This window comes from Mchenga conophoros, linkage group LG16 (assembly GCF_057382185.1).
Source record: "Mchenga conophoros isolate Kocher_MC1m ecotype Shallow Benthic linkage group LG16, M_conophoros_male_GT1.1, whole genome shotgun sequence".
Classification (NCBI taxonomy): domain Eukaryota; kingdom Metazoa; phylum Chordata; class Actinopteri; order Cichliformes; family Cichlidae; genus Mchenga; species Mchenga conophoros.
Window position 1 is genome coordinate 15,802,451 of NC_140541.1, and position 14,585 is coordinate 15,817,035.

The 14,585-nt window shown below is 42.9% G+C and overlaps 1 protein-coding gene across 1 annotated transcript in view; it reads left to right on the forward strand.

The window, feature by feature from the left end:
* LOC146556482 (cohesin subunit SA-2) overlaps positions 1-14,585 on the forward strand; it is a 17,276-nt gene continuing 2,691 nt past the window's right edge. The window contains exons 1-31 of the mRNA XM_085248343.1: positions 1-136; positions 482-577; positions 671-758; positions 1,361-1,525; positions 1,736-1,832; positions 1,922-1,998; positions 2,090-2,161; positions 4,262-4,466; positions 4,552-4,703; positions 4,794-4,867; positions 4,970-5,093; positions 5,175-5,273; positions 5,541-5,620; positions 5,708-5,815; positions 5,894-6,014; positions 6,142-6,259; positions 6,455-6,558; positions 6,655-6,747; positions 6,865-6,951; positions 7,765-7,965; positions 8,151-8,227; positions 8,316-8,403; positions 8,491-8,571; positions 9,793-9,885; positions 9,998-10,172; positions 12,035-12,171; positions 13,538-13,639; positions 13,728-13,879; positions 13,970-14,098; positions 14,183-14,373; positions 14,459-14,534. Coding sequence (XP_085104469.1) covers positions 528-577; positions 671-758; positions 1,361-1,525; positions 1,736-1,832; positions 1,922-1,998; positions 2,090-2,161; positions 4,262-4,466; positions 4,552-4,703; positions 4,794-4,867; positions 4,970-5,093; positions 5,175-5,273; positions 5,541-5,620; positions 5,708-5,815; positions 5,894-6,014; positions 6,142-6,259; positions 6,455-6,558; positions 6,655-6,747; positions 6,865-6,951; positions 7,765-7,965; positions 8,151-8,227; positions 8,316-8,403; positions 8,491-8,571; positions 9,793-9,885; positions 9,998-10,172; positions 12,035-12,171; positions 13,538-13,639; positions 13,728-13,879; positions 13,970-14,098; positions 14,183-14,373; positions 14,459-14,534 — 3,416 coding nt within the window. The 5' untranslated portion in view covers positions 1-136; positions 482-527. The remainder of the gene's footprint in view (positions 137-481; positions 578-670; positions 759-1,360; positions 1,526-1,735; positions 1,833-1,921; positions 1,999-2,089; positions 2,162-4,261; positions 4,467-4,551; positions 4,704-4,793; positions 4,868-4,969; positions 5,094-5,174; positions 5,274-5,540; positions 5,621-5,707; positions 5,816-5,893; positions 6,015-6,141; positions 6,260-6,454; positions 6,559-6,654; positions 6,748-6,864; positions 6,952-7,764; positions 7,966-8,150; positions 8,228-8,315; positions 8,404-8,490; positions 8,572-9,792; positions 9,886-9,997; positions 10,173-12,034; positions 12,172-13,537; positions 13,640-13,727; positions 13,880-13,969; positions 14,099-14,182; positions 14,374-14,458; positions 14,535-14,585) is intronic.

Sequence of the window (14,585 nt, forward strand, 5' to 3'; positions counted from 1 at the left end):
GTCAACTTGACTGTGAGAGCTGGGGCTAAAGACGGAGGATATCAGTGGAAATACTTGAATTAAATGAGTCTGACAAGCTTCCAATTCAAAGGCATACACTGACAAACATCGAGGCGTATGCGTTTATGCGAAGAGGGTAAGTTTGAAAAGTTTAGCAGCGACCTTTGAGTCTTTGTCTTACCTTTTAGTTTTAATCCGTGCTTGTTATATTCTGCAAGCCGAGGCACTGCTAATTAGGCTAGCTGTAAATTATTACTTATATTTTTTTTGATTTAGTAAAAGAAAGTGCTCTGTTCAACTTTCATGGGGGCCAAAGCGGCCACTATGCCCAAGTGTCTTTAACTTACCCTTTAAAGCACCGCGGTAGCTCCTCCCAGCGGAGGGGGCACGCAGAAAATCAGTTAAACGCAAGCCTCTGCCCCCACCCTCCAATGCATTGCTTAGTTTTGGTAGCACAGACTGTCGGGTACTGTGTTTGCAGATGCAGAGTCACACAGCTGAGCCCTGCGTGAACGTCTGAGGGGATCATGATACCAGAGGCCACAGCTGCAGCTGCATCCAGGTCCTCAGAGCAGAAGTAAGTTAGCAAAGTTAGTCGTTATTTGACAGTGCCTGCTATAATAACCCAGCTTCCCTCTGTTAACCAGTTCTCCTGTTTCTGAATTCCCAGTAAGAGCTCTTGTGCCAAGGCGGACACCTCTGAAGCCGTCAGTCACTCAGAGGAGGACTCTGGGAATGAGAACAGGCGAAAGAGTGTGGTATGTGTTATCCACTGATGCTCATGCAGGCTTACACAAGAAAAACGCTTCTTCTGCTTCTTTTTCTTCTTCTTCTTCTAGCTGCTCCCTTTAGGGGTTGTCATATCTGATCCCCTGCTTCCACCTCCACCTATCCCTAGCATCCTTTTCTATCACATCAACCCCCCACATGTGAGGTCTTCCTCTTTTCCTTCTGCCTGGCAGCTCTATATTCTACAGCCTTTGTCCAATATATCCATTAGTCCTCCTCTTCACATCTCCAAACCATCTCCTAACTTTGTCTCATAAATGCTAAACCTGAGCTCATTTGTAATCTTGTCCATCCTTGCACCAGCTGGTGGAAGCCGCCATGTTGACCCACAACATGAATACAGTGGCCCAAGTGGATATCAGTGTTCTGCCTAATTGAGTTTAGTGTATGTGGCTACAAAGCAGCCACATACGTAGTCCGGAGAAGAGAAGTCGTAGGCGTTCTAATGCTGTGGAGGCAAATTTGTGTCTGCGCCTTCAGACTGATTTTCACTCGACCTCGACTGGAAATCGTTGCACATTATTTCAGCCGGCTGTATTTTCTTCACCTGTCACGTTTTCAATCCCGGCAGAGACGAAGGAGGCGAACACACGAGAGCTCCGAGAATGTCAAGTGCAAAAGTCCCAAGGCCAGCTGCAGCGGCACGAGGAGAGCAGGAAGAGGACACGGCAAACAGAAGCACGTGGAGGCCGTCACCTTGTTTGAAGTGATCACCATGGGCAGGAGTGCCATGCAGGTAACTTCGTACACATTGTGTCGCTTTGTTGAATTTAAAAAGGGAAGCGTTGTAATCTCTGCTATCTGTCAGAGCTGCTGATTTCACCCTGGCTATTGAGCAGTTATAACAGGCTATTAAAAATCCCACATCCTCAGTGTAGAAATGGAAGATTCTTAATTGTGTACAATAATATTATGATTCACCGGGTCTTCTTTGATGCCTGAGCAGGCGGTGATAGATGACTGGATTGAGGCGTATGGGTCAGACAGAGACTCCTCTCTCCTCGACCTCATCAGCTTCTTCATCCAGTGCTCTGGGTGCAAAGGCAAGCAGACCTGCCAGCGCGCACATACGTGCAGCATACCAACAAAGGGCTTTGTCTTTAGCGTGCTTTCTGGTTGTTTTTTTTTTAAGGTGTCGTCACAGCGGAGATGTGTCAGAGCAAAGAGGACAGCGAAGTCATGAGCAAGATGGTCGAGGAGCTGGATGAGGTAAGAGGATTTCAGCTCGGCGCTCTGTCGTGTTATTATGTGAAGCATGTTTTGGATGTTGTGGAAGAGAAACTGTATTTGAGTGTTTCAGACTGCTGGTCTGCAGTATAAGAAGTTTCTGGCTTTTCCGTGGATCCTCACAGTCACGTGGCCCATGGATACAGTCAGTACCCACTCACTGCACTTTAAGCACTTCATGTCAGCACTTCATGTCAGCAATGGCCAGTTACTGCTCTTCCATTGTTTTGTAAATGAACTTTTATTTTCTTTTATCAGCTTTAAACACAAAGTGACAAACAAAGTAGTGTGGTATATAGAGATATTTGTGGCATCTTGGTGTTTTTTTACTTTGCTTTTTCTTCTGTTTCCAATATATTTGTTGTTATTTCAGCTACATTCACACGTTTGAAATAAAACGGTCAATCAATCAGTCAAGTAAAGCCGATGGTTCAGTAGCTTGTAGAACCACCTTTAGTTGCAGTAACTTGAAGTAGGAGTTATATGTATGATTTTATTAGTCTCTCACATCACTTTGGAGGAATTTTGGCTTGCTCATCTTTACAGTGTTGCTTCAGGTCATTGAGGGTTGCAGGTATTCGTTAACGGACAGCTCTCTTAAGGTCCTGCCATTTTAATCAGATTGAGGTCTCAGTGACAGGGCCACTGCAGCACTTTGATTCTTTTCTTTTTCAGCCATTCTGTTGTAGATTTTCACAGGTTCTTGGGATCATTGTCCTACTGCGTCACCCAACTATAGCTATGTTTTAGCCTGGCAGACAGGTGGCGTTATATTTGAGTCTAGAGTACTTTGGTATACGGTTCCAGGCCACTCAGTGACTGCAAGGCGTCTGTTTCCTGTGGCTGCACGACAAACCAAATTCATCACGCCTCCACCACTGTGCTGACAGCTGCTATGAGGTGTTTGTGCTGATATGCTGAGTTTGGTGTTCATCGAATGTAGTGCTGTGCATTACATCTCCACTTTGGTACACTTATACTTAGTCTGGTGGTTTGTTCGGATGGAACTTTGCAAACCTAAGCTGTGTTGACATGTTATTTTTTAGAGAGAACAGCTTTCTCTTGGTGTTCATTAAAAGAAAAACAGAATGACAAGGATGCTGTTTTTTATTTTTAATGTAGGAATCTTTGAAGTTGAAGTCTTGGGATTCAGACAGACACCGACAATAAACCTGCAAAATGTGGAAGTTTTGAGTTCAGTGTTGCTGTTCGTTTGTTCACACGTGGTGGATTGACTGAGCATGAATCCTGTTTTGCAATAACATACTGTTTACATGTCAGGCTGAGTTACTTTCATTTTCACATATAATTCACTGAGCGGTTCCACCACAGCAGCAGGGCAGGGTTACAGTTGTGGTCAAAGGTTTACTTTCACTCATCATGAGCATGAATGTCAGGGCAATTTGGCCTTTAGTGATTTATTTCAACTTACAGTACAGTATGCATCTTTAATGACTTTAAACAACAAGAACTGGATGCACTAATTTGAATTTGTTTAGGATTTTCTTGAATATACACAGGGTCAAAAGCATATTTACAGACAAATTTTGTCTCATTTGAGGGTCACAATTTAAGTCTTCTTCTAGACTTTGGCAAAGTACTTACGTACAGTTTGAAGTGATGATCTTGGAATCTACAGTTGTTTAGAAATGCTTGAAGAGATTGTAGAACCTTCAGCACCACTCATTAAAAGATTTTAGTAAGTGTAGGTATATACTTGAGGCTCTGTGTATACTTATGCACTTGTGCATAAGTATACATTTGATAAAATTCAAACTTGTGCACCCAGTTCTTGTTTTTGAATCATGAGTGTATTTAAACTTCTAAGCACAACTGCAAACTGGTTTTGCTTAAAAGTGGCGTATACCCGTGTTTAAAATGAAAAGTCTTGTAGTAGTAGTAGGGGTGATGCAGTACGGCTGTATGGCACTGAGATTAGCCGGTCTGCCGGGACTGTGGCTGAGCTTGACTTCCTAAGCTAATGCTCTGCTCAATTAGCCAAAAAAGAGACAAAAAAGCACAATAAAAATGTTTGACTCCTTGCACAAATGTAGCTTTTACATGATTTTCTATACATGTTGCAAAATTATTAGCATTAATTTTCTTGTTCATGAAAACCTTCAGTACGAATCTGATATACTGTATGATACTAATCACCTGGAAAAAAGCATTTCAGTAACATTTTGGATACTTCAAAGGTCTTAAACTTGCTAAACCTGCTGTCTCTTTCTCTCCTCCGCTGTAGGACAGTGTTGAGTATCCTCTGGTGCAGTCTGGACCGTACGGCCGCTGGTTCCACTCCGAGTTCTGCGACTTTGTGTCTGTGCTGGTGGCTCAGTGTCAGCACGGCATCATCTTCGACGGCTACCTGATGAACACCCTCATCTCGCTGCTCACCGAGCTGTCAAACTCTTGCGTGCGAGCGTTCAGACACACCTGCACACTAGCGGGTAAGAGCGAAACTACGTGAATCAGCATTCAGACACACTTGGGGATAAACTAACCCGTACTTTCGATGTGGACTTCTCTAATCAGCGGTGAAGCTGCTGAGCTCTCTGGTGGGCGTGGCTCTCAGCTTGAGCGCTGGCATCGAAAACAGTCAGAAGCTGTATGAGGTGCAAAAAACGAAGACGATGAGGCAGAAGAGCGCACAGCAGCTGGAGAAAGTACAGAGGAAGATCGCAGAGGTACACAGAGAATGAGCAGGACGAAACTGAAAGGACTTTTCCTTTTATTGACGGTGTGGCTTCTGTGTAACCTTCCTGTTGCTCCTCTAGTTGCAGGAGAACCGAGCAGAGATCGAGAGCATGATGGACATCATCTTCAAGGGAGTTTTCCTTAAGCGATACCGGTACAGTTTTCTCTGACATGCTTCATTATTTAAATGTTTAATCTATACTGCATTATTATTTTAACTCAACTCGGGTTTGTGGGTGTTTGCGTGCTCGTGCAGTGATGTGCTTCCAGAGATCCGCTGCGTCTGTATGGAAGAGTTGGGTTTGTGGATGAAGCTCTACAGTTCTGTGTTTCTCAGCGACAGTTACCTCAAATACATGGGCTGGATGATGCACGACAAGGTAGCCAGCAGCAAAATAACAACAAAAAAATCATCATGGGATGATTTTTACAACGCCGCCTGGCTGCTGTTTATCTTTCAGGTGCCAGATGTGCGTCTCAAGTGTGTGTTAGCTCTGCAGGGTCTGTACGGAGATCCCCTCTTCCTGCCTAAACTAGACCTGTTCACCAGCCGCTTTAAGGTAATCCAGCCTCCATCAGGACCGGTGAAATCTGAATTACCTACACTGCCTTCAAATATCACTGGCTTGTCATGTCATGTTCGAGCCTTAAGAGCTCAATATAGCTGGAGATCTGGACAAGACTTTTAATAAAGCGCTGCTCATAATACTGCAACTACTTCTACTACTGATAATAATAGTAATAGTAACTGATAGGGTTTTTTGTATAGCTCTGATTAAAACAAGCATCACAAAGTGCTTTAATGCTCTTGTACTGTTGTGTTCCAGGACCGGATCATCTCCATGACCCTGGATAAGGACAGTGAAGTGGCAGTGCAGACCATGAAACTCCTGGTGCTCATCTCCAAGTGAGTCTGTTTGATCTGTCATCTAATCTTCTCACTCATGTCTTCATTCTGTTCCTCTTCACATCCACTTCCTTCCTCACTCCTCAGGACATCTGACGATGTGCTCACTCCAGAAGACTACAAACACCTCCTCCAGTTTGTTTACTCTTCACAGCGCCCTCTTGCGGCCACTGCGGGGGAGCTGCTCTTCTCAAGGTATGTCTTCCTATGTCACTTGAAAAACAACTTAGCGGTTTATTAGTGCTTCCATATGATATAGATTGTCTCGGTCAGGCTTCTCAATGCTGTAGCCCCTGCATCTGATACTCAGGATGGATCGAATGAAGACGAAGCGTGTAAGCAGCAAACATTTGCCAGACTGAAGGCTCTGCTGCACTTCTACCAGGAATCTGAGGTGAACACAGACTGGCTGTTTCAAGTCGAAGCTCCAGTCTGAGCTAAGAAAGGACTTTCTTCTCTATTGTGTTATCACCTAGTTTACATCTGTGATGTTGTGAATCATGTAAAGCTTATGCTTTCAGCTGCACAACCACGTGGTGTACTTGGTGGACAGTCTATGGGACTGCGGTGGAGCTTTGCTGAAGGACTGGCCCTCCTTCACGTCTGCACTGCTACAGGACTCTTCCTCATGCAGTCCAGGTAGGGAAATGTGTGTGCTGTCAGTTCCTAATAATCTTCCCTCACCAAAGATTTTTTTGTGGCTTAAAAGGACCGTTTAAAATCATCCACAACTTTTATCTTCCTCATTCTGGTTTTCAGTTGTTTCCTCCACAAAAAAACATGTTAGATCCTCTGTGAACTCCTGCTTTTCTAAGTATGTGTGTGCGTATGTAGGTTTCACCCTTGCTGAACAAGCAGTGCTTGTAGAGATCCTGGTAGCGTCGGTGCGTCAGGCCTCAGAGGGACCTGTGCTGGCAGGGAGGAGTGGAGCGAAGAAGGTCAGTGGAAGATGTCTGTCCTCTCTTTGTATGTGAGATAGCACACTGATAACTCATCATTTAAAAGACATAAGTGTTTATTTTGTTGTGTTTCAGGTAATGAGTGCCAGAGATAAGAAGATTCAGAACGATGACTGTTTGAAGCTCACTGAACATCTCCTGACGGTGCTTCCAAAGCTGCTGTCTAAGGTGTTTATTCCACATGTAGCTGTTGCTATATAAATCAGTGTGATTCTGTATCCAGGCATCTGTGCTGCACTATTGAATTCTGGTTGTTATATTGTAATGTCTCTATTCTCTCTGCAGTTTTCAAGTAGCAGTGACATCCTTGCCTACCTGATGAGGATTCCCCTGTACTTCCTCCCAGAGTGTCTGCACGCTGAAAACACACAGGTATGCACACCTGCACTCAGTTTACACTATTTAGTCATACAGAAATGGGAATGTGGTAATGTGCTTTCCTTATCCTGAAAGAAGGCCTATTCCGCTCATTTCCATCCATGTGTTTTTATTCACGGACTAGAGCAGCGGTCCCCAACCCCTGGGCCGAGTCGCTTGCTACCGGGCCGTGAGAGTCGAGGGTCGGGTGTGAAATTTATGGTTTTCAGGGTTTTTGTCGTTAACTTGGTTTCCCTGGGTCTTTTCCCGTGTTGTAGTTGTGTCTTATTTTGAAAGAAATATTTACACGTTACCTTAGCAACCAGAGAGCATTAAGTGGCAGAGAGGAGGATGTTACTCTCAGTGTTGTCAGGATGCTGCTAATAAAGTTACACAATTACACAGTGAATTTGCATTTATTATTATATTTACAAAATACCATCGTTTTTGTCTTAGTCGTATTAATTTACTTTGTTGTATTTATCTGCGACACCTTAAAGGCCGGTTCGTGAAAATATTGTCTGACATTAAACCGGTCCGTGATCCAAAAAAGGTCGGGCACCGCTGTACTAGAATATCTTCAAATGATTCATAATAGAAGATAACCTTCAAGTGGTTTTTTAACAGAGCGAGGGATTTTCAACACACAATTTCTCAACATACTACTACTAGTTCTGTTTGGTAAACTTAATGGTGAAATGACACTACTCCAATACTCAGCTGGGCTATCGTCTTAGCTTTTTACTTTCATTATACATCACAAAGCCTGCAAATGAGTTTTGCTACCAAATGCGATGTTTTCAAACGTGAGTCGTGTCGCTCCTGTAGGCGGTGTCCAGCCTGTTGACAGAACTGGAAGCTGTTTTAGACGTCCACTCAGGCCCGGCTGTTCTGGAGGGAGGGGCCCGCGTGTTCCTCTCTCTCTGTCGCGAGGAGACAGCTTGGTGCTCCCCCGCCCGAGCTGCTAGAGACTCTCTGGTCCAGCGTTGGGTGGACCGGCTGACAGCACTGCTGGGGGAATCACTCAAGGTGAGTACTGCTGGATTTATGTGGACGCAATTATTGTGTGTCAGGCTTGTATTCATGTATCCTGAAAAAAAAGAGTGATTACCTTGTACTTCTATTCTGATTTTACTTTTACTCATCACGCCTGAAATCCTCGAAATGTTAGAGACTGAAAGCAACTCTCATGAAGTCTGACTTCTCTTACACAGGGTGAAAGTTTCTCTGCTGATGAGGAGAAAATCAGAGAGATTTTAGCCATGCTGAAGAAACTTAGAGCTTTCAACAAGTAAGACTTGACAGTCGTTTAAAGTCAAGCGTGAGTATGGTGCTGCTGATGTGGATTTATGTGGCTGTTTCTCTTCGTGTTTCCATAGTTGCCATGACCTGAGCCAGTGGGGTCTGTTTGATGTGCTGTCTCCTCTCCTGTCAGTAGAGAGCAGCCTGGAAGGAGCTCCACCTGAGGTATCATCCCCGCCTGCTGTGTAGACAAATGTGGTCTTTGTACTGCGCACACGTCTTCAGTGTATTTCCACTTCACTGTGTTTGCAGGTGTTGCTGGAAGTACTGCAGTGTTTGTCCTTTTCCATGATGTGGTCGCTCAGCACCAGCAGTCAAACTCTGACCTGCAGGGTGAGCTACATCCGCTTTACAGCTCAGTCTTTAACCTGTGTGAATGTAGTGATATAGAGATGAGGTGTTAGCAGCGATGTATGTGCACTTACACAGAAAACACTCTATGTGTTCTCAACATTTTAATCATTTTTGATAATTAAAAAGACCGCGTTTTATTTTAAAGTCATATGTAGTGTTTCTTTTTTGCTTTTGTTTGTTTTTTTTGAGTCTGGATGCTTGGGTCAGAGTAAAATTCTCACTCAAAATCAAAAGACATCCCCTCTGAACAGCTGTATTAAAAGTGAAGGAAGATAAACTGCAAATAAAAGTATACTACTGTTCAGAGGTTTTGGGTTCTTTTCCCTGTAAATTAAGGATTTCAATTTTACCGTTTAAGCTAAAATAACATAAAAATAATATAAAACCGGTTGTTATTGTGTCCATGGTGTACCCTTCCTCCCATCTTATTACAGCTGGAATAGGCTCCAATCGCCCTGTGAGCCTGAATTGGACAAATGGAACAAGATTGATGGATCTACCTAGGCTTACAGAGGCTCATTTTCTGTGTTTCTGTGCTGTTTTGTGTTCCCTAATTCAGGATTATCTTTTGAAAGGCTGATTTATCAGCTGGAAACAGTTTTACTGATCACAAAATAATAAAATCTGCATTGTTGAGACTCTGTAGCATCAAACTCTGTGGGTTTAATACACTTCTGAGGGTTTGAAGGTAACTGCTGAAAAAAGAAGTTTCTGTACAACCGTGTGTACTACTTTCTGGCTTGTATGAGTAAAATGTGATGAAGCAGCCAGCTGAGGAACTGTAATGTCTCAGTTGCTCAAGCCCTAATATACTTGTGAGCTGATCGTTTTACCTTCTGCTAATAAGGCAAAATGCTAATGCTATAAAAGGAGCAGTACACACTGTAGCAGTCTAGTAGCAATCTCGCAGATGTAATGATCTATTTCCTAGAAATGTTCTTTCAAAAAATGACATTTTTAAATGAACCTGAACCTTTAAACAGTAATGCTAATTTCTTGACAAAAACAGGAACAAATTTAATTTGACAGTTTCACATCTTAACAACACCTTAGGAAGTTTTCATTAATTATTACTGTATTATTATGCAAGTCAATAGAAGTTTTTAAATCATATTTACAAGTTATTACAAGCAGCCAGAAACAGAAGAATTAGAGCTGAAATGATCAGTCAGTTAATCAGTCAACACTGTTTGTGTTTAGGAGAAGGCGCAAGCCCAGAGGCTCCAGCTGCGTCTCTTCTGCGAGAGAAGTCATCACTGTCTGTCCCACGGTGACCTCAGTGTGAGGCAGCAGGTACGCCTGCTAACCATTTCGACACTTCCTCCTCCTTCTTCTTCTTCTTCTTCTTCTTCTTCTTCTTCTTCTTCAGGCCTTTCTTACGTCTTCTCATTTTTTCCAATTTCAGGCCTTCCTGGGTGTGTGTGACGTCCTGACGGCTCACTCCTACCAGCTACGCGTGTGGGATCCCACCTCTTTCGGTCCACTGCTCTACACGCCCAGCCCCAAACTGCAGAGGGCGCTGTTGAACTTTGTGTGCGTGCACGTCTTTGTCGGCTCAGACTATGACAGCCAGAGCAGGGGTGAGACGCCAGCCTGTTTAAGTGGCTTTATTTTTTCTTATCCTTACCTCACTTTAAAGGATGTTTTAGCCTCTCTGTTCAGAATGATGTAAGTCCACAGGCAGTGGGTGGCTCTCTCTGTGCTCACCTTAAATCAGGCTTTAAGATTTCTGTGTATGTTTGATTGTGAGCAGAGAGGAAATAAGAGAGAAGGGGAATGAAGAAGTACGAGAAGTGAAAGCAAAAAGTCCTGCATTAAAAATTGTGACCCGAGCAGAGGAATAAAAGTATCATTAGCAAAATGAGCTTAAGTACTCTCCCGGTGATGGAGTATTATTTATGGCATGATTGGATTGTTAATACTAATGCATCAAAGCCTGAGCAGCATTAGCTGGTCGAAGTTTACTTTTAATCAGGCCTCCTCTGAAGGCTCGCAGCATGAATCTTTGGGGATCGTAAAAAAAAGGATTAATGGGTCAGGAAAGAGGAGAAAACAAAAATCCGATGCTACAAATTTGTATTCATTTCTCTTTAATCCTTCGATGCAGCGGATGGAAGGCAATGGATAATTTGACCTCTTTGGGTCTCAAACATGTAGTTAAGTGAAACCATCTGAGAAGTTTAAAGGGGAAATGACTCTCTGGTGAAACGGCTCAGCAACTCATGGATATCTGAAACACGACAAGGGGGCCAGCGGCAGGGGGGCACAAAAAGCCAAAAAAGTGTCTAAGGCATTGGTTTTCATTTTTATTTTAACTTCTTTTTTTTTTCTAACCAATGCAAAGTATTAGGATTTAATGTTCGTTTTTATGGCAAGAAAAGTAACTACAGCTGGTTTTTGGAATAAAGAACAGAATACTGAAGCGTGCTCATTGCAGCGCCGCGCGGTAGATGGCACTCTCACTCTGCCGCTGCTCTGAGCGAGCCGCTGATTGAGTGTGCCGGCCCCGCTGTGGTAAAAACATGTAGATATTAAATGCACGGCCACACATTTGGCTTAATAAGTCGCTGCAGAGCCGCCTGCTGACTGTAAATGGGGTCTGATTTCCAACCTGACCTGACAATTGACCCTCAATTACAAAAGAAGCCTTGTTAATGTCCTCAGACTGAAACAGGGTTGACTAATTTGTAAGAAGGGATGTTAGACTTTGTTATGTAAAGCAATGCAGCTTGTAAGCGGATGACGGTGACACGCTCCTGTCTGCTGTGAAATGAAAAAAACAAGATTGACATCTTGGAAATACATCGTTTTTTTTCCCCTTTTATAAAGTCCTTCAAGTAAACTTATGAATTCATCCACAGCTCACTATATCTAAAACATTTTATTATCTTTAGTATAGCGTCTGCTTTCAGAGACATATTGCATCCAAATATGGGGATAGTCTAGAGAAGTCAATAACTGTCCTGGTGGGAATCTCTTAAATGTTCAACCAAATACGATACAGGATTATTGGTTTTTGAACATGTAATAAAAAGCTATTGTTTTATTGGATTTGCCTGGTAACGATTTTGTTCTATAGACAGTGTTTTCTATTAGCTGCTGGATCAGAGATCACTCGGAGGGCAAGGGCACTGAGTTAAATCATAAAATCAGGGCAATCTCTTTCCGTGAGAAAATTCCATTAACTCTGGCTCACCTCCGAGCCTATTTTATTAGCCTTGTGAAAGATTGAAGCCACATGGTGTCACAACCATAACTCCAGCGTTATGTTATCTTTGATATCCACCTGCTAAAGCCATTGTCCTGAAACCAACTAAAACACTCTTTCCTGTGTTTGCTTTGTTCTTTTCTTTCTGTTATATGACTTCTCATCATTAATCACTCTTTGGCGTTCCACCACTTCGCGACCGATCGCACGCCCTGCCTGCTTTTGGGCTCTCAGTCAGTGAAAACTCTCAAGTGGAGAAACTGGAGGACCTTCACAAATGGAGAAATGTGCTCGCAGCCTACTGCAAACTGATAATACACGGAGTGCTGGAGATGAGCATGGCAGCAGAGGTCTTCATGTACTACATGAAGGTAAAGGTGAACTCCTCAAATGAGTAGTGTGACATTATGGGGAAGAGCACTAATAAGCTTTTGAGTAGCGAGGAGTGATTCTTCCTGTTCTGTCCTTTCAAAATAAAGGTTGTTAATATATACACTATTTGATTTTAAACATTCTGATAGTTGCATGAGCTATTATTATTTAGACACACACACACACACACACACACACACACAAAGAGATTGGTAATATAATTAAGTTAGATTATTTTTTTTGTATAAACAAGCAAAAAAAATGACATGTATATTTCTTTGTAATATTTATATTGATGTGAACATAATATACAGGTGTCTTTGAACAAAAGTGCAGCAGCTTTAATCCAACACTAGCAAGAAGACAACTTCTTATAATGTGTTGTGGTGACAGGAAGTACACATGCGTAAAACAAATCGAGTTTCCGTGTACATATCTGGCAGTGATGGGCCTTTAGAAACCAGTGAAAACCTAAAGCTGTTTCATTAAACTCTCTTAAATTATGGTTAATGTTATAATCTTGTGTTGGTTAGGTTGCGTGTGGAAATAAAGTCTTGTTTTATAATATCTGTGGTTTGTTTGGCCTTGTTCAGCATCCAGTTGGGTTTAAAACCCTCTAAAGGACCTTTTCAGTTTCTTCAGTTAGTTTTGTGTTAAGCCTGTTTCATATTAGCCAAAATAAGCATTTCATTTAATATCACAGGGAATCATCTGCTGACAAAGCTAACTAGCCAGTGGCAGCATTAGGCAATAACTCCCTTGCTTTACCCTCTTGGGCAAATTTGGTTGGGAAAAAAAATGGTGCTAGCCAAAATTTCTAACTTTGATACATCAAAACAGTGATGATCCACAAACCAATGGGTGGCATCCATCTTTTATATACAGTCTAGACTTTGTAAGAAGATTTTTCTACTAACTTATCCAAGAAGTAGTTTAGCACATAACTAGAAAAAAACACAAATCGTTGTGGGTATTGAACTAACATGATATAACATGTTAAACAGAGACTTTTAAGGGTGCTGCTGGGTGGATTTTATTGCCTTTGAACCACACCAAGGCTGTTTCCCTCTGTTTTTGTGCTAAGATATTCAACTCAGCCTCAGTTTGTGTTCCTAATGCATGATCAATAAATCCCCAAAATACTATTTTAACCATCTAGCTTCATGTGGTTTTGTGACTTACAAAAGATGAATATGGTTGGGTACTTGAATCAGGACATAAAGGTGCACTTAAAAACCATTTTTATTTATGGAGGGATGTTTGGGTTGCCTTAATCAAATGTAGCGCTTTAATGCTGCTGCTGTTGCTTCACTAAAGATCTTTGGATTAAACGTCAAGTGTCATCGTCTCCCTCTTTGTCCGCAGTATTACAATGACTTTGGAGACATCATCAAGGAGACTGTGTATCGCACCAGGCAGATGGATAAAATAGAGAGTGCTCGCACACTGGTGCTCTGTTTGCAGCAGGTATTGTCACTGAAAAATATAAACTTCAGCCCCAAACTGTCACTAGAAGGCAGCGAGATACTGATGTGCTGTCGTGTGCACCTGCCAGCTGTTTGTGCGCCTTAAGCAGGAGCAAGAGAGCGGCGGCAGGCCTCACCCAGGAGTCCAGACTTTCACCAGCATTAAAGAGCTAGCCAGGCGATTCGCCCTCACCTTTGGGGACCTTGTCAAGTTTCGTGAGTGTGTCGTCCTGGTCCACAGGTTGGCACGTGACCTAATTTCTCTTTTTGTGTTACTTTTTGCTGATATTTTTCCTTTTTGTTCCTAAAGTCTGTGTGTATACATGTTTAGGAACGGCATCGAGTTTGTGTTCCAAGACTTTACTCAGACTCCAGACTCATCTACACCACTGTACCTCTCCTACCTGACCATCCTCAGCGAGTTCTCCAGCAAACTGCTCAGACCAGACAAGAAAGCAGTGTGAGTGCTGAAAGCAACAAGCAGGAGTTTAAATGGTTTTTAAAGAAAAACAAAAACCTCTGAAGGCTGCTCATGTCTGTGCAGGTTCTCCTACCTTCAAAAACACACTGCTGAGCACATTATTGACCTCAGGGAGGAGTGCTGGCAGCCTCTCATCTACTATCGCGCATCCCTGTTGGCTGTAGCCGAGGGGGAGGACGCCATATCCTACGTAAGCTCGGACAGGAAGGCCAACCTGCCCAATCGCTTGCCCTTCTCCAAACAAAAATGGGAAGGTAGGAGAGCCGAGTTCAGTCAAGCACAGAGTGATTTCCTCACCATCACCAGCTGCTTCAGGTGTGTATCCTTTTTTATTTTCAGGAAGAAAGTCCCCCAGTCTGTTTAGCCCTGGTGAGTCCAAAGTCAGCAAGGTGCACAAACCGAGCTGCAGCCCAAGGTGAGCCCAAGTGAAGTGTTTTCAAACCAGCTACGAAGCAGGTCTCACATG